The sequence below is a fragment of the Sesamum indicum genome, linkage group LG5 (assembly GCF_026168435.1).
Source record: "Sesamum indicum cultivar Baizhima isolate 11 linkage group LG5, ASM2616843v1, whole genome shotgun sequence".
NCBI classification, from domain to species: domain Eukaryota; kingdom Viridiplantae; phylum Streptophyta; class Magnoliopsida; order Lamiales; family Pedaliaceae; genus Sesamum; species Sesamum indicum.
In genome coordinates this window covers 3,513,665-3,533,732 of record NC_142661.1, presented here as the reverse complement: position 1 = coordinate 3,533,732, position 20,068 = coordinate 3,513,665, and the positions used below count along the sequence as shown (strand labels likewise).

The following is a 20,068-nucleotide window of genomic DNA, read 5'->3' as shown; positions in this document are numbered from 1 at the left end:
GTCATGTGGGTTCATTTGGACGTTATATAATAAATAGTGAGATTGAATTGGTGGATATAAACATCATACCACCTTCTGGTAAGCAGGTTAGGAAAAAAGAAGTTTAATTGATTGTCTTGTTATGAATGGACTGTGTTATGTAATAAAGTTAGTGATATTAAGAAATTAAATTTATTATATTCTACATATGATGCTCATTTTGACTTGTTTGGATTATTTGATATATGTGTAGATAACGCTGGTTATTTGCTTATTGATTGCAAGCTCACTCATCTGCTAACATTTTCAGGTATAGATCTTTACCCACATAAGTCTAAGTCAAAACTTTGTATTTCAGTCAGGTCAGGCCAGTATGCAGTTTTTCCTTCACCCTTTACAACAATAGAAGTTACATTTTGGAAATATTTAAATACGAGTTAAGATTATGGATAAACTGTGAATTAATTATAATAATTTACTTTATGGTGCTTATTATGCATATTTAGCAAAGATTGGATTAAGTGCATTGACATGTATGAGTGGGGTTTACTTTAAGTATTATGTTTGGGAGAGACATAGTCATAGTGCCGTTAGGTGATGCTACATTTGGTGGATGTGATATAAACATTGAACCTTGATCAATTGTATTTTCGTCTGAGGAAAATTTATAAGTTGAGATAGAGATGTTGTCATTGTGTAGGTGGATCAGCAATGCCACATGGCCCACATCTTAAGTCTGGAGCTCTAACTTCATAGATACAATAATGTTATACCAAAAATTTAATGTAGTACTTTATTCATATGAAGTTTATATAAATATTGATGAAAGATGAGTTATCTTAGAGGAATAAATATGAGTTTGTTAGGATAATTGAATTTAATTACAGAGGGGGTGTTGCATTTGGGTGCCCTGAGGAAGGGTTAGGAAGGGGGAATTTGTCTTTATTCCTAATGGTCAGTTAATCTTTCTGGACGAATCGCAATAGAAAAACTTTCAAAGAACATAGCTTGGATAATGAAACCCTTATCTTCCACTCTTTCCAGCTAGCAGAAGGCGAACGTGTTTTGCCGTTTGAGCAGTTGTCGAACGTTATGACTTTGATTTATTTGGTATAATACCATTCATGTTTTTTTTTAAAAGAAAAATAAAAAATTATTCTTTGAATCACTCAAAATTTGTATTCCAGGATTAATCTTCTTTAATTTTTGTACATATTCATAATTAATCAAAAACAATTTCTAGCACTATTTATGCTTTGAGAGGATGTCAAATTTAATTAATTAAAATTAGTGCAATCTTAAAAAGAAAAAAGACATAGCAAATGGACTAAAAAGCCCATGGGCCATGTGAGTCATTTCAACCTGGGCCAGATAGCTAACATTCATATTGATTTAAGCAAAAGTGAAATTTCTTTTATAAATAAAATGGTAAGTAGCAGTAAAAATTGAGAATATTTCAAAATAAAAAGACAAAAATGGAAAAAGAAATTGAAGAGAGAGTGCTTGAAAAAATAGTTTAAATTTTCATCAATTAATTTATAATTTTTAATTTAAATAATTTAAAACAGAACCTGTAAATGAAAAAATAATGCCAAAAGCTTATTTTAAGTATTTGCGGACACCCCATTAATGTTAATTCTCATTTTATAAATTTAATTATACTAATTAAAAATTTATCATTATTGACATCTAAACCATTTCAAATTTTTAAAAATATCTGCGCAAAAAACTTTATTTTACAATCGTATAAATTTAATAATAATGAAACTAAATTTAATTTTTGAGTTTAGTGAAATTGGAATTTATACCGAATTTTAAAATCCAATGGTGGGAAAAGGGAAAATTAGGGGCGAAATGGCGGGAAGGAATCGGTCCAATTATCTCGCCTATAAATACGATAGCCGGCTCTCACTCTCTTGCTTGTTTACTCTTTCTTAGACGCATTTTCTCAAGCAGCTTGCGTGCACAAGTTCATTACACACCTCTCCAATTTTTCTTTCGAACAGAACTAGGGTTGCGAGAATGGGGAAGAGGAAGAAGACTAGGGTATCAGAGGAAGATTTAGAGAATGAAGACGAAGAGAAGAGGGAGAATCAGGAATATCGTGTTGGGTCTTCGTCGGCAAATGAGAAGAGCTTGTACGAGGTATATGATCGGCATTTTCATTTCCCCAGGAATTCGTACATGCTTTTAGTTTTATATGAATTGGGCATGCAGAATTCGTAAATCTTATGTGTAAATTGTACACTTTTCAATATTGTTTTGGTATACGAAGATTGTAGTGAATTCCAAATTTGCGGAGGTTTTCCTGGATTATGGGGTTTCCGAGAATTTGCTAAAACCTATGCATCAAAATTCCAATTGAGGAATTGATCATGTAGTATTTAGACCAAGTTCACGCTTAAAAATAACCCAGAGGTGGTTACATATGGCGTACATCTTGGAGCGGTGCTATGAACAATGGAGTTCCCCAAAACTTAAACGTGGTCATTTCCCCCTTAAGTTTTTGGATTCATCCCTATTCATGATTTGAGCCATTAATACTTTGTGTTTGAGCTGGATAATTTGGCATGTTAAAGATTCTTGTGGCTATATTGATATGTTTGTTTGGTTGTTGCTTAAATGATATTTTAATCTGTAAGTTATGATTGAATGGGTGCGTTTTTAGATTCTTGGGGTGGACAAAGCTGCATCTCAACAGGAAATAAAGAAAGCTTATTACAAATTGGCTTTACGGCTGCATCCTGATAAAAATCCAGATGATGAGGTAAATATTGTAGTTTCAGATGTTCAATTGTGTGGTTCTCTTACTACAAAGTCATCCGTGGTCTTTTACAAAAATTTAATGATTCAAGTTTTGTTCTGTAGGAGGCCAAGGAAAAATTTCAGCAGCTGCAAAAGGTTATATCTATTCTTGGAGATGAAGAGAAACGTGCAGTGTATGATCAAACAGGCTGTGTTGATGATGCTGTAAGTCATGACCTGACCACCTCTTTTCAATTATTTGTCGAACCTTTTAATAAGGGTATCTCTTATAGAACTGAATCATAATGTTTGTATTCGTTTTTTGAGATAGAAAGAGAAAAATAAAGATAAATAAGTTTGTGTTAGAGATAGTATGTATGTTTGAATTTATTTTTGTAGATAATTTAAAATAAGTATTATATATTTAATGTTGTGTTTTGGGAGATAAAAATTACTATTCATTGTCAAATCATGTCTTTTTTATATATATATTTATGTATGTCTGTGTATATATATGTATGTATTTATGCTAAAACACTTAAAAACACCTAAATGAAAATATTGGGTATGTTTTGACTTGTCTTGAAAATAATTTAAAAATGAAAACAAACATAGTGAATGAGTTATGGATGTATGGACACACTATCCTATTTTATGTTGGGTGTGAAATGATTAAATTTCACTGGTAGAATGGTTTGTTTGCAGCAATTTGGTGAAGTTAATAATTATGATGATAATGTCAAGATAAAATCATTTCCTGCATTAGATACTGTAATTGGGTTGCTACTGGTCAAAGAATTGAAACTTGAAGCTCCTCTGCTTTTGCTTATTCTTATTGGTTGTACTTCTAAATGTTCGTATGCACATCTTGCATTTTTTATATACACTACCATGTTATTGGGAAATGACTCATTATCTGTTGAAGCCCTTTTTGCAAAACCATAAAACTTAGTTTGATTAGCTGATTTGCCTGGTTATTAGCTCCGGAAAATCTAGCTTGAAAGGGCTTCACTGAATCCTTTCCTTAGAGGAAATACCTCCTTCAGTCTCTAAACCCACTCTTTTCTTGACTGATTTAACAGGATCTAGCTGGAGATGCCATCCAAAATTTGAGAACATTCTTCCGCACCATGTATAAAAAGGTTACTGTATTCAGATATTTGGCAGAATTCTGTATAAATAGTTAATTTACTTATTTCATCATGTAAAGTACATTGGAATCACTTGCAGATCTCTGAAGCTGATATTGAAGAGTTTGAAGCAAACTACAGAGGCTCTGATTCAGAGAAAAAGGATTTGCTTGAGCTATATAAAAAATGCAAGGGCAACATGGACAGGTACACCTCAGTAGGCCTTATGTGGCTATTTACTTACACATTGATTTTCTTTCTGGAATTCTTTTTCAGGCTTTTCTGCTGCATGCTTTGCTCTGATCCCATGCTGGATTCCCATCGATTCAAGGATATCATTGATGAGGCTATCTCTGCAGGTGAGGTGTCTACTACTGTTTATGTACCTTTTGCATTTGATATTGCAAACAAGTATAGCTTCGATGTCAGCTTAGCTGAACACCCTAAGCTCTTTGTGATATACCTTCAGACATTAAAATGATAAAAGATGCTTGAATGTATGTATGTTTCTGAATTGGTCGAATTGTGTTGCCCGTCATATCATGTTGCACACTAGTTGGTTTCATTTTGTTAATGTTTTTTACTGAAATTGCTGATGTTTTGGAGCTGCTGTTGTTTTATCTTTATATTCTTGTCTGGCCTGCTCATGTTCTCTGGGTGTATGGGTCTAAATTTATGTTTTAATTAGAGGTTTTTTTTTTTTCCTTTTCTTTTCTTATTTTATATGCGCACCAGTTGCTCTCTCACTTGTTCTTTCATGTGTATGTGGATTTGTAGGAGAATTGAAGTCAACCAAAGTGTATGAGAAATGGGCTAAAAAAGTGTCCAAAACAAAGCCTCCCACAAGTCCATTAAGACAAAGAAAGAAGTCAGTGGTTTTACTTCTCTTCCACAAATCTTTACTAAAATTTCCAACTTCGGGAGTAAGTTAGAATATTCAATGCTTGTAAAAACCCATTGCAGATCAAAGAAAAACTCAGATCTGTATGCTATCATTGCTCAGCGACAAAACGAGAGGAGAGGCAAGATTGATGCAATGTTTTCATCACTTGTTCAAAAATATGGTGGAGGTGAAGCAGCTCTGGAGCCAAGTGAAGAAGAATTCCAAGCTACTAGAAGAAAACTAGAGAAAAGACGGGCTTCCAAACGAAAGTAACTGCAGTCTACAACCTTTTACATTACTGAACTGTCTCTGTTGGCGCATGCAAATGTGAAATTTCTCTCATACAAAGTTCTATTCTATTCATGGCTGGACTTTCTAAACTAGATCAGATATCTGTAAAGATGGCTGCCTCTAACTCGTTTGAATATTCAAGTTTTGTCTATATTGATTCTTGTTTTAGAACTTGTATGTCAGTCCTAGATGTCGTACCGTTCTGTCTGTAAACATTTATATAATTTGCATTATGTCATAGCACTGACTGCATTTAGCATAAGTTTTAAAACGCTAACATATAAATTATTAGATTGTACTGACATGACATAATTTATATGGTAGGATTTGTATAATTTTATGTTTTATGCGTCTAGCAACTTTATTTGAATGTAGACGTCTAGAGTTATGTTTGGAAAGAAGAAAAGAGAGTAGGAGAATATATTGTTAATAATTTGCTGAGGGGGAAAAGGTTTTTTCTCTTGGAATATTCCTATGGCTATGCTTGGACTCAGGAGGAGGAGGGACCCACCAAAAAAAAAATTAAAAAAGATACAAATATGTAGTTTAGTAAAAATGAGACAATATTGTCTCTGGTATTTCTTTACTAAATTACAAATTCCAAATATTGGAGGCAATATTTATTTGCACAATAATCATAACACATACTTTTTCTTGATGGGCTATAAAAAGTGTAGCGAGTGATGTGTGGACCATTTGGTCGGCTACCAATTTCCTCTTTTGTCTTTCATACGAAGCAACAAACTAATACATCAAACTTTATATAATTCATTCCCTATTTTAAATTCTTACTCAAATTAAATTTTTACGGTATTTAAAGAACTATTCAAAGTATTATTGTGTTAGTGAATTTAATTACTTTTAAAAATTGTACATTCATTATACGTTCATTTGATTAATTTAATTTTGGTAGTAAAATATTGATCACATTCTTCTCTCCAAATCAAATTGTAGTTTATGAAATGATTGGTTGGTTGATTGATTGTAAGTTTTAATAGAAAGAATCCAAATCATAAATTCTAAACAAATAAAAATGAGGGGCAACTACTTTTTGTAATGGCGCTGAGCGTTTTAGATTAGATAAGGTTAGTAAATAATATAATCATTTATATATCAACTTTTCATTTCTTTATTCATTTATCAATAAATTCCTCAACAACAATCAACTTAATATAAAATTAAATAAATATTTATGCATCTGCTTTTTTTTCACCTATAATCTCTTACTTATTCATGTAATATTAATTTTATTGGATTATTATATTTTCTTCCGTTAAGGTTTGGTGTAATTACATGTAAATTGAATAATTACATTTAATACTTCTAAAGTTTTCTTTGGTCTAACAAATAAGTTTTCTCATTAGATAAAATTTACTAATTTTTTTGATATTAAATAAAAATTCATATAACCTCTAATTGATTTATTGCAGGTCAAGTAAATTTTTTTGTGACCAAACTACCCTTATACATCTTCACATGTTAATGCATATGAAAAGATATATTTAATTGTTATAAGGGTGATTTAGTCAGAAAAAATTTATTTGATCTGAAATATGTCAATCGAGAATGTATACCAATTTTTATTCAACTTTTTTTTAGTTGATATTAATAGATTTGGTGAATTTTGTCTAGCAAACAGATTTATTTATTAGACGGAATTTCAATAGTATAAATGTAATTTTTTAAATTATAAAAAATTTAAGTGTAATTACATTAAAAAAATCAAGATAATGGAGACTTATATTATTTCCACTTTGATTTTCTTTAAAAAAAAACCTGGAAAATTGGAAATAGAGACTTTCCAACTGTTCTACCGACAAAGCTTGAACTTCAACTTCCATTTTTCTTTGTAAAAAAAAATAAAAATATAAAAAATAATAAGTTCACCGACACTCATTTCAGGGCCACTTTTTTTGTGTCACACCAACACAAATTAACCCATTTTTTCCTTCCCCAAATTTAACATTTTATCTCAATTATGGCTGACATTATATGAACAATTCAAGTCCTTGCAGATATTCATTTCAATTGATTTAAAAATAGGATTAATTATATTTTGTCATCGAACTATGATTATTTTTACACTTTGGTATCTAACTTTTTCTTTTGTATCAATTTATCATTTCAATTTTATAAAATTTTGCACTTTATCATTTATAATTATTTTTCAGCCAAGTTTTTTGTTGAGAAAAATCACATGTAGCACAAATGTGATATTTAAGGATTATGTGATGTGATATTTTTTACCAATACATAACATATGGTGTTTTTCCAACAAAAAAATCATCGTATATGTCAAAGTGAAAAATTCCACAAAGTTGAAATAGTAAGTTGACAAAAAAAATTTTTTTTCGACGACAAAATATAAAAGCAGATATAGTTTGGATGCCAAAATGTAACTATCCATAAATTTATGTAATTTAAGCCTTATTGATCAAATTGATCGATATATTACTCAATTTATTAATATTGATAATTATATAGTCACTGTTTTTGAATAGACATATTTATTGAATAGACACCAACACTCTACAAATAATTGCAACATTTATCAATCGGTCAACATAGAATTTTCTACAAATGGCCAATTAAGGCATTTGTCTTTTTTTCATTTATTTAATTATGCAACCAAATTCCCACATCAAATTATTTTGGCAACACCCACAATTAATACTATATAAATATATATACACAAACACCTTCCCCTTTATTGAGTTTTATTTATAGGGTTTTTTAGTGGTGGGGTTTGCTTGATTAGCCCTAAAGTGCCTTTGCCAAAATTATAATACTCTCATTAAGCTTTTATTTTCACTATTTAATTCAGCCCCATGGGTGAAATGTTCCAAAAAGGGGGAAATGTTACTTAGAACTGTTGTTTTAACATTATATAATTAAAATAATGTCATATTAAAAGTATTATATATATATATTAATATATTATTGGGTATGGATCATTTTGGACTTCGATCACCGTATAAATTTTGAATAAGTTTTAAGGATGATAAGTGGCTTAAATGGCTGCTATTTGTAAATTACTTATCAACACAATTCTCAGTAAGAGTCGTATAGATAATTTTCTAACCGTTTTTATTAATTGAGCCAGTAATTATGTACTGTCAAAAATAATATGACTCTCATCTTCTTTTCAATGACATTAAATGTAAGGAAACATCTAAAAAAAAAGGATAAAAATGAAATATTAAAAAAAAGAGAGTATGAGATGATTAAAAACTGTGCAAAATTGCTTTTCTTGGAATCCCACTTTGTTTCTTGAATAGAAATGCACCTTTTTTGGGGGGTAAAATTGAAAAACTTTTGACAATCATAAGCCATTATGACACAAATGGAGAATGAATTAGAACCAGATAATGAGCATAAGTTGGGTAAGGGCTAAAATTGTGAATTTTGGTGAAGGATGGTGACATTATAACTGTATTAGATTTGCAGAAATTTTCACTCACTGTGTGAGATTCATCATTCTGTAAATACAAGCAAAACTTTCTTGGCCCTCCTCATTGTTCTTATGTACCTCTCATCCAACACTCCTCCCCCACCCCACCCCCCTTCCTCTCTCTCTCTCTCTCTCTCTCACACACACACACACGCACACACTACATTTTAGTAATATGATATTTGGTAATCTTTTGTATCTATAATGTGACTTGAATCTAGAATGTTCCCATGGATGTACTAGAATAAATTTTTGTAGCACTCAATTCTATGATCTTTTGTGCCAAATATTTGAACATGATGAGGTGGATTGTCTGTGTAAGACTTCATACATTTGTGTAGGAACGGTAAGTAAAGATTCAACAAGATTATTAAAATAAATTAATGATGGTCAAGAATTCTAACAACACTCAAACTGTTTTACCTTTTCCTATTCAAAGTTTTTACTATTTATCCTGTTACTTTACTGTGTGATTGCCCTCTTTCCTCTCTCACTCATAATTTTCTTTTATGTTCTTTAATTAGGTACATAAACTTTTTACACATGACCACAATAGGCTTTTGTAGCTTTTGTTAAGACTGGTTTTGTAATAATCAACCCCTTTAATTGTTTAGTATATATAATTGTACCTCTTTGCTGCTTGAGTGTCTCTTCCCCCCTCTAACCAAACACTACCAACCTCCCCATCCTCCACACACACACACACACTGTTGCTTGTTGCCATAATTGTATCTTTTTACAACTTCATTTGTCAAAGGGTCAGAGAGTTATAATTACTTGCAATAAATTCAAGAACCAGAGTTTGAAGGGGTCTTGTGGTTGAAGCTGCTGTGGAAACTTCAAGATTTGCTCTTCTTGGTTTGCTTGCAGAGCCCAAAAGCGTAGAATCTAGAGTTTCTTGCTGGATTGGAGGTGGGTGAGTTCAGTAACAGTTTAAATTTTTGCCTTAAGATTGAATCTTTAGCTGAAGGTGGATTGACCCATCTGAAATTCTTGGCTTTGAAGGGCTTGATGGAGATGGAAAATGGGGATTCCAAGCCCAAGATGGAAGATTACGAAATAGTGGAGCAGATTGGGAGAGGTGCTTTTGGAGCTGCATTTCTTGTGCTCCACAAAGCTGAGAATAAGAAGTAAGAATTTCTTCTGTTCCTAACCTTCTCCAATGGCTGTGCATGCATAAAAATGTAGCTTTTGACTTTCTGTGGTTGTTGCTCTTCTTCTCTGTGGGTGTGTGTGTGCGTGATCTCTAGTTGGTGAATTTAGTTGACAAGTTATTGCACCAACGGAGAAGTTAAATTTTGTGCAAAGTCACTTGTATATCTCAAGTAGAAAGACAGATGCAAGAAACTGGGAAATTATATGTACTATTGCCCAAATTTACTGTAATGTTTTGACTAGTGAGACAAATGCAAGAAGGCTAAACAAGAAGCATCCTGCAACTCTTTTCAAGTATTAACCAAGTGAATCAAAGTCTTTTTGTCTAACCTTTTTATTAAATTTTAAGAAAAGAGCATTTTAAGAAATTGAGAGAGGTCTAAGCCTATTAAAAATGGAGGTTCTGTATTTCTCTTTTATCATCTCTGGCAGGTACGTTCTAAAGAAAATTCGTCTCTCTAAGCAGACGGAGAAGTTCAAGCGTACGGCACATCAGGAGGTATTCTCAGTACTCGTTTTGTTGGTTTTATCAGCAGAATTTGATGTTTTTGTTGGATGTATGATTTGTTTAAGGATCAAGACTTATTTCAACTGTCTTCCCTGTTGGTAAAGAATTTAGCACCCGTGAATTGTTAAAGCAAAAGAAGTCAGTTGAGTGTTTGTTCAGGAAAAAACAGAGAGAGAAAGAAAAAAAGTGAGAGAATAGGCATTTATTGGATGTACTTAAGTTCTTTATTCATGCAGAAGGATACTCTGGCCCTTGACATGGAGCAGGCAAATCTCGATTGCTTAAAATTACACGAATGGGTTTTCTATAATTTTGTTATTTAGGGAAACGAGTAGGCCACATAACACGTGGATATTTTTACTTTCATTCTAACTTCTTTGTCCAATAATGGGTATATCTCAGCTAGATTTACTTGTTCCTTTTCGTTGGGTGGGGGGTTGAGATGGCTTACAAGAAATGACTGCAACTTTGTTCTTCTATCTTGTGTAACGTGTGGTCGTCTCTGTTGCAGATGGACTTAATTGCTAAACTAAAACATCCATATATAGTCGAATATAAAGATGCTTGGGTGGACAAGGTATTACGTGGATTCTTAGTCTTTTATGTTGACTCAAAGCTACCTCAATAGTTTTTAGTTTGTGTAGAGTGTTGGTGTAGCTTGCCTGAATCTGATTCTAAATGAAACCATTCGCGTTTGGTGCTCTGTAGGGAAGTTGTATATGCATCGTTACCAACTATTGTGAAGGAGGAGACATGTGAGTTCTCTAGACAAACTCAAAATGTGTGTGTATTTATATATGAGGGACAAAGGAGAAAGGGAAAGAGTAGTTGAGTTTTAGTGATTATTCCTTTTATTACATTCATATTTTCCAATTATACAGATCTGAGCTTATAAGGAAGGCCAGAGGAGCATATTTCCCAGAGGAGGTGATCTGGTTGATATTCTTGTCAAACAATTCGCTCTTACCACATTAGCTAACTTATTGGACGTTCAATGTTGTTGTGTTTGCTACAGAAAATATGCAAGTGGTTGACTCAGTTGCTATTAGCTATCGACTACCTTCATTCCAACCGTGTCCTTCATAGGGATCTAAAGGTTCGACCTTTTTCTCGACATAAAGTGAAGACGCCATCTATTGATTTCATCATTTCTTACATTACTCTTTTCTTTTTCCTCCAGTTGTCCAACATCTTTCTCACAAAGGAAAATGATATCCGTCTGGGTGAGAATGTCAAACCTATGTTTGGAACAACTTGTGTCTTACATTTATTCCTACTATTTACCAGGTTGTTCACTACATTGACTTTTCAGGTGATTTTGGATTGGCAAAACTTCTTGATGAGGGAGGTCTTGCTTCTTCGGTACGGACCATGCAATAATGTTAGCCGTCTATAGCTAGTAATTGTACATTCAGGTGCACCGTTTATAGTTGACTAATAAAACTTTCCAACTGTCCATGTAGACTACTTAAGGTGTTTTAATGTTGGATATCTGTTTTTAGTGCTTGAAAAGTCAATAGGTACTTGTTCTAAAGATTATCTCACTCTTATATATGCAATTGGTGAGATAACTTATATGCTCCGTGCTAGGTTGTTGGGACCCCCAATTATATGTGCCCAGAGCTTCTCGCAGATATCCCATATGGCTATAAATCGGATATATGGTCACTAGGTAAGAAGTAAAATCATGGATATATGTACATTCACTTCGTCATGTTTTTATTAGTTATTACAGAAGTGTCACCTTTTCCTTTTTATTTCTAGGCTGTTGTATGTTTGAGATTGCTGCACACCAACAAGCATTTAGAGCATCTGTAAGTTCATTCTTTTCCTTTACATAGAGAGAATTGACACAAATCAAAACATTAAAATTCATGAAAATTTACACTACAATGTTGTTGCTAAAACTTGAAAAATGAAATGATATAGGATATGGCTGGACTGATCAACAAGATAAACAGATCTTTGATCTCTCCACTTCCGATTATGTACTCCTCCACTCTGTAAGTCTTCTCCCTATTGCCGACAGATTAGCCGTACTGTTTTTTATGTAACCGTATTTAAGAATATGAAGTTATGAAATGACATGTAATGTTTTTGATAATCTTAGAAAACAGATCATTAAGAGCATGCTAAGAAAAAGCCCGGAACACAGGCCGACAGTGAGTTCATGCTCTTTTTTCTTTATTCTTCTCATCATGCGTCAAAAGTGTTATTACCCCTAATCCCGGATATTTGGACATCATAGGCTGCAGAGTTGTTAAGACACCCTCATTTGCAACCGTTCCTTCTGCGTTGCCAAAATCCATCTACCGTTTTTCTTCCTGTGAAGTCTCCCTCCCCCAACAAGACCAAGGAGAAAACGAGAAAGCCGTCGCCTGGCAGTTCTGGTGCTAGGAAAGTCTACCAGGAGAGAGATGTGAAACTAAAACAGAAGGAACTGCTCCCGTTGTTTGAGGAAAATACGGATATGCAGTATCCCAATTTACTGGACAGTGATTTCTTGATATTAGACAAACTTGAGACGAAAAGGGTTGATCCCACAAGCTATTCTGGAAAGATTTCTCATGACAGCGAAGACTCAAAAAGTGGGGGCACGAGTTGTGAGACGACTGCTTGCAATGGAGACGACCACGACAATTCTGACTCTTCGTCACTTAAAGGGAGCATCAACATAGTGGATGCTCTAATGGCACCACCTAACGAATTGTCAGAAGAACAAGAGGAATATTCAGCCATGAAAATGGCAAAGTTGGAACATACTGATGTTGATAGTGAAGAAATAACGGATGCGGAGCCTCCGTGCAGTCCCCACGTTGCTGAGGGAACGGAAAAGAAGGCTGAGGATGCCGTTCTTGAGATATGCAATAACATGACTAATCCCGATACAGTGTGTAGTGACAAAGTTGTGTCTCCTGTTGAAGAAAACATTCCACTAACTGAAGAAACTGTAGATGATGATGCAGAATTAAGCAGCTCTTCGAGTCGACACGAAAACGGCGGTGCATGTTCAGATGTAACTCTTGACAGCGAGATAGCTCTTGGTGACAAGCCAGCTGAAAATGACAAAACTGATCTGGGTAACGAAATGGCGGAAATCAAAGCAGATACTCCAACCAAAACAAAGCAACCTGAGAAGGAAGATACACAGCTAATAAACCGAGCAACAGTTGATGATTTGTTGTTGTTTTCACCAGCTGCCACAGGCAACTACGATGAAAGTAAGGGTGCATGGGGAAATCCAGGGCTGCAACGGGCGGATGCTTTGGAGTCATTGCTTGAGTTATGCGCACGATTGCTCAAACAGGACAAATTTGACGAGCTCTCCGGTGTGCTGAAACCGTTCGGCGAAGACACCGTCTCCTCTAGAGAAACAGCAATCTGGCTGACAAAAAGCTTGATTAATGCACAAAAATTGGATAAGGAATCCTAGTTTCAAGAATTGGAGATATTTGATCACAAGAAATGTTCAAGTTAACAGTTCTGATTATTTATTTTGGGAAAGTGTTTGGTCTTTTCTTGGGTTTGAATGTGTATGATTTTGTCTGTGAGAAGAGTGAAGTTGTAAGATTGATGTTTGAGGATTGGATTTTCAGGAAACATGTCTGAGTTCTCATGGTAATATTAGAGTTTCTTTCGAGTTGCTAAATATTGAAAAGTCTCAAACATCATTATAAAATAATAAACTGTAAATTACCACCGATTATTTGAGATTTATTATAATTATAAATATTTTTTTATTATTTAAAAAATTACAAATAATTCCTTGAAATTAATAACTGTTTAATAAACATCTCTTACAATGAGATGTTATAAGGGATATTTGTTAGATCATTGTTAATATCTCACTTTCTTTCCATTAAAAGGGTATTTATAATAACTTTTACTTTTTATAGTGAAAATAAATTTTAAGAAAAATGTACATTAAACAGTAATAAAAAATTGAAATATTCAAAAATAAAAGTTAAAGTTAGAGTGCTTAGAAAAAACAATTTAATACTTCCAAATTTACTATTAAATTGTAAAAGTTTTATTCGGAATTAATTGTTTACAATTTATTTATATATATCCAAAGTAATTTTTCTTAACTTATTTTTTAAAATAAATTGATAATCAATTAAAATAAAATAAAGGTTTGCACACACTTCCAATTGGTACCATAATTTCAACAGCCCTACCAAATTATTGAAGTACAAATTTGTTCTTGATTAAGTGGTACATTTAGGCAACTCTACTACCTATACTAGAGAAACTTCTAGACGCGTGCCGGTTTTTTTGTTATTCTTTTGATTTGAAATATAAATTTCATCATAATAAATAAGTCGTACAACATGCAACAACCCGATCAACAATTGCAAGTTTCTTTTGAGTTTTGATCATTATTGTCTTAATTGATGAGTAAAGTATGTATTGGACCACCAGACATCTACCCTATTGTTCTTCCTATGTACAAATTGATGTAAATATATGATAGTTATAAGTTAATTTTGTCTACTTAAAGTATAATCTTTTAGGTCATGACATTATACAAATGTAGGAAAATTCTGTTGCGAAAAATTCTAATTTAATGTTAAAATATCTTTGAATAAATTAAAATAAATAATGCATGTGATATAAGTATATAAAATTCTAATCAAATCTTTGCGTGCATTAAAATTATTCTTCATTTTTGCTTTATGTCCATCACGGCGTCGAATATATTGTCAAAGATATTTTTCTCAATGTTCATGACATCAAGGTTGTGTCGGATTAGATGCGTTGCCCAATACGGAAGATCTCAAAAGATGCTTTTTTTCGTCCATTTGTGGTCGTTACTATAGCCGGAAGAGAGTCTCAACGACATTTCAACTACAGGACTAATGTCTGCTACCCAATGAGAGATTGTACGGTGTAATGATAACAAGCCAACATCAATAAGTACGACCGTACTGCCCATAAACCGTCTGTGCAAAGTCCCAGCTGAACATTACGCGGCTCTTCTGCAAAATCGGGATACGTCCGGTCAAAATGCTTCCAAGCCTTTGCATTAGATGGATGACACATTGACCCTTCCTCCATATGATGTGTGGCATGCCACGTCATGTGCTCCACAGTTGCTCTCAAAGAATACAACCTTTGCTAATGGGGAGTAAGCGGCAAGTACTTAAGGACGGCATACGGGGATTTCTTGCGGCGTGGGTCTCGCTCTTAGGTCAGCTTGTACCTAGCGTCTCCACGAAACTTGCAGTATTCCAAATCAATGTTGTCCTTCCAGTACAATATGCAGCCAATTTGACACACATTATCTTCTCAATAGGTAAACTCAAATCCTTTATCAACTTGTTTATGTTATAGTAATCTCTCGGTAAGGTATGATTGGGGGCAATATTTTATTAGCCCACTGGGATATTCGATCATATGATCGCTAAAAAATATGGTCGTCCGCCTTGATATCCACAAACTCAACAATAGATGCCAATTGAGATTAGGTTCAACCGTTCGACAATGGTTGGTCGGCAGCATGCACTATATTGCAAAAACAACCTGTCAACCTTGACTCGTAATCATAGGGCCACCACCGCCATAATAATATGAACTAGGACCGACATCGAAGGGCAGGATTTTGTACCATCATCAGGCACACTATTGTGAAAAGAAGAAAATAACACGGTCCGATTGTATAAAAAATCATCCTCTAAATCTATTTATTGTTCATCACCCCAGTGTGAATAAATACCCTCAACATGAGCAGTTAGGGTTTGCTCATCCGGCACTGGAGGGGCAGTCACAGCATTAATGTACTCCTGCACCTTTTCCACTCCATGAGAAGTTCAATTATAATATTTTGGCATAACCCTCGCATACACAAGTGACAATTGACATTGTCGGGTGTTAAGAACTTTGTGTTTTTGCATTTTCGGCAAGGGCACCTAATTTTCTCTCCATCTATATGTCTACGCTGACACTTAGCCCATTCTATGAAAGTCTTAACCCCATCCTAAAACTCTGGTGTAAGATTTGCCCTCCTCGGGAGGTTCTTATGATACATCCATCTTTTCAGTTCTCGTAACATGATGATATATATGTCACCACATATTCGCACATATATAATTATATAATTCGACAACCTATAAATTTATAAATATTACATTACACTATTTAGAAATATATAACATATAAGATAAAAAATTATAAAACTAAAATAAGTCAACTACAATTAATTTAATTAAATACAAAAAAATTAAATTAGTCATTGTTACATAGTTAACCAACTTAAGAATTAAGTAATAATCTATCTATCAAATGTATATTCACAAAAATCAGAATATTGAGAGTGTGTGTGGTTAATAAGAATTTTTACAATAAATGAAATAAAATGAAAACAACTTACAACACAATTATATATAATCTATTTTGTAACTGTCTTTCTAACGGCTTTTGGATTGATTAATGTAGCCGTTGAAAACTAGTCGCTAAAAAAATACAGTTGTTATCATATCCGCCTTTGGAACAGCTTTTGTAATACCATCTATAATAAAAAAGGCGTTCCTAATGACGTGGTTTTTGTGAGACTTTCTTATTGTACATTTTCTCACGATTTTTTTCACGGTAATTGTAATGGCTTTTAATTTTTTTAAAAACCGTTACAAATATTTCACACCATTACAAAAATCATAGGAAAATAGTAGCGGCCAAGTATATGTAATGTGTTTTGTAATGACTGGTATAATGCGAAAAGTTGGTCGTCCTAATTTCAAAAACCATTACAAAAACCGCTACAAGTTGTAATGGCTATAATTTTGTAGGTACTTTATGGATACAAAGAAATTGTAATAGATTTTTCAACGATTTTGGTCGTTACAAAAAAAGTAAACTTTTATCAGGTTTTTCATGATGTCATCACATCCAATCCGTTACAAATACGTAAAAAAAAATAAAATAGTGCGCTTTTATTAGTGGATAAATGTGATTTGACCAAATCTGAATTCAGATTTCTCTTTCTTTCTATTTTGATTATAATGTTATTACCTCATCACAAACAAACAATCCACTTCAACTATGACGAGTTGGAAAACCAAAATTCTATAAAATTTTCATTTATAAGCCTTAGAATTAGTCCCGGAAAAACTTAAATATGATCTCATTATTTCACTATTACTTTTAGTTAAAAGGGTACAAGCAATAAAAGTATGTTGACTAAAAAAAATTCAATTTTATTATAGATATTTTTGAAAATTTGAGTGTAATAAATTATTGAAATAATTATATTTATATTCTCGATATATATCTATTTATACATATTATTTTTATGTTTTGAATTAATACAACTTTAGAAGCATGAACACCAACAAAGATTGGACATAGTAAGTCGAGTTTTACACGCCCCACCAATCACGTGGAGTGGTCCACCATGCGTACAGCACCAGCCAGCAACGTGTCCACCACCCATACGACGCCGTCGCCGACACGTCCAATCATTCCATCCTTTCACACTCCCGAAAGATCTCAGCCCTGATTTGCCATCCTAACCACTTTTCTCTGTCACCAGCTGTCACCCTAGTCCACCCCCCCCTCCCCCGCCCTCTATAAATTCGTACAGCATCCTGAACACCCTCATTGTACCTCCTCTACCTCACAACTTCTCTACTCCGATCTTGTACGGTACAATCCCGGCCGTTCTTCCCTCTATTCTCTGCTCAGCAATGGCGCAAATTAGCACCGTGAAGGCCGCTTTGATGCTGGCGTACGCCATTGTTGCGATCTCTGCATACGCCACCACGGTGTCGGCTCAGGCTCCGTCTCCGGCACCTTCGCCCGATACAGGAGATGCATTCTCTTTGCCGGTCTCCGCCGCCGTCGTTGGGATGTCGCTCCTCGTCTCCGGTTTTGCTCTGTTGAGGCATTGAATAGAGTACTGAAGTTGTTGTTGTTATTATTGTTGTTTATTCTCGTTGTTGGTGTTTTTGGCGTGATTTTGATATATATTATTAGAGGATGGTTATGGTAGGGATTGTATTCTTTTGTATGATTATACATTTGTGAGGATAATAAATTGAAAAAGATTGATTTATTCACTTGGTCGGTGGTTTTTTTTCTTTAAAATTATAATCATGGTTCTATCATTATTGCAAGCTGAAACAAATTTTGTTATTCTGGAATTCCTTTTGTATGAGAATTTGATGGAATTGCTCAGCAAAAAGCATCTGATGTTCTCGAAACCTTCACCAAAAATCCCAAATTAACCGTTTTTTTCAGTTTTGGAACACTTTACAGGCATGAATGCTTCCGTTTGTCACTTTCACGAATCCCCACAACACAAATCGGGGGTGACTAGAATTTCAATTTGAAAATCAAAGCATTACGAGGGACATGATTACCAGATTCCTATAATAATTTTGGACTTTTCAAAGTGTAAGAAAAAAATATACTTGGATCTTCCCTTGTCAATGGTGAAATCGACGTACATAATTAACATTAAAATCATGAATGAATATATGTGTAACCCAACAGATCAGACATAATTAAATACATCCTACAAAAGGCCAAAGATTGATGGTAAAAAGAACCACTTTATGCATCAATTTTAGTAGCCCAAAAAGTGGACCAGATACATTTCACCTAACTCGTTAGGGTAAAACCAATCCGGGCTTCTTGATTATGAATATTCTCTTAATATTTTTTTAATTTTAACAGTCGAACAATTAATTCAAATCGTTACTTTTTGTTAGATTTTTATTTATTTTTTATGGTGAACTAATTAAAAAATTCTAATGAACTATAAATTATAATTTTATTTATTTCTTAAATTTTTTAATTTATTTTTACAGACTAAGTAGATAATTATTTTTTATATTTTGAAATTTTTTCATCCACCATATCTATTTTCTTTTTTAAATTTATATATTTTTTAAAAAAAAATACAACAAGGGCAAAATTGACAAGTTCATACATTCATTCAAAAGTTACATAATTTCAACATAATCAAATAGTATTTATAATTTCTCAAATAATGAAATAATACTTGTAATTATGTCAAAATTCAGAAGAGCTCGTTTGATCCGATTTGCAATTGGAATGAGCTTTTTAAGGTCTTTTAGGTCGAGCTTGTATCCAATCACCCAAAAATGGTCTGAGAAATGAGTAGATCATTAGGCTAGGTAGAAGGTCTCCAGCTAAAACCTTCTAATACTTAAGTTAATATAGGATTTGAGATGGTCCCAAGCGATCTAAAGTAGTAAATGCGGCTGAAATTTGATTAAATGTGCCTTACCATAAATGCGTGCGGATTGTGATATTTATAGGCTTAGATATTCGTACACAACTGGTCCACATGGCGACATCTCACACTCAGTGTTGTAAGAGGATCTACGGTTCAAGCATCGAATTCCCAAAGTTGGGTCAAATTTGACCGGATCGGGTCGATGACTTGACCCAAGCAAAATACGCGAATCTTCAGGGTTTTATTTGTTTTCTTCTTATTTGAAGGGCATTTCAATCCATTTCTTTAGTTGGGGTAGTACACCCCATCATTACTCCCCCACTTCTTCTAGTATTACCACTACTACACTAGAGAAAGTTGAACAGTCATCCCATGAGTTATCGTATCCTCAACCGTCCATTTCTGCTGAGGTGTCGTCATGCAATTAATCATTAAAAGGCACGTCTTGACTTGCTGTTTTTTATAAATAGGTGCCCATTTGACTTACTCGACCGCCTCAAACCAAAATCGCTTTGGAGTTGGCATCAATTCCTTTCTTCTACAAGCTCAATCGTCATTCTCTGGGTACTTGTTCTCTCCTCATGGCTTCCTACTCTAATTCAAATTCTAGCTCAAGTTCTTGGGTTGTTAGCAACCTCAGCTCAATCTAAAGAATTAGAAGTAGGCGTGTCTGATGTTCCCCTTCCCCTTTTAGTTGATCCTCCTCCAACGATCACTTCATCCCGTA

At 33.7% G+C, this 20,068-nt stretch overlaps 2 protein-coding genes across 2 annotated transcripts; both read left to right on the top strand.

Moving 5' to 3' along the window:
- The first annotated feature begins 1,853 nt into the window (after positions 1–1,853).
- Positions 1,854–5,266, top strand: LOC105162524 (chaperone protein dnaJ 6). The gene is made up of 8 exons (XM_011080566.3): positions 1,854–2,124; positions 2,648–2,746; positions 2,848–2,949; positions 3,807–3,866; positions 3,955–4,061; positions 4,131–4,213; positions 4,632–4,722; positions 4,818–5,266. The coding sequence occupies exons 1-8, from the start codon at positions 2,002–2,004 to the stop codon at positions 5,008–5,010; spliced, it is 858 nt and encodes a 285-aa protein (XP_011078868.2). The 5' UTR covers positions 1,854–2,001; the 3' UTR covers positions 5,011–5,266.
- Positions 5,267–9,111: 3,845 nt separating this feature from the next.
- LOC105162525 (serine/threonine-protein kinase Nek6) lies at positions 9,112–13,791 on the top strand. The gene is made up of 14 exons (XM_011080567.3): positions 9,112–9,391; positions 9,485–9,609; positions 10,067–10,133; positions 10,654–10,719; positions 10,851–10,897; positions 11,024–11,069; positions 11,158–11,238; positions 11,323–11,365; positions 11,455–11,504; positions 11,733–11,814; positions 11,907–11,956; positions 12,072–12,145; positions 12,253–12,304; positions 12,391–13,791. The coding sequence occupies exons 2-14, from the start codon at positions 9,491–9,493 to the stop codon at positions 13,573–13,575; spliced, it is 1,962 nt and encodes a 653-aa protein (XP_011078869.2). The 5' UTR covers positions 9,112–9,391; positions 9,485–9,490; the 3' UTR covers positions 13,576–13,791.
- Positions 13,792–20,068: the final 6,277 nt, after the last annotated feature.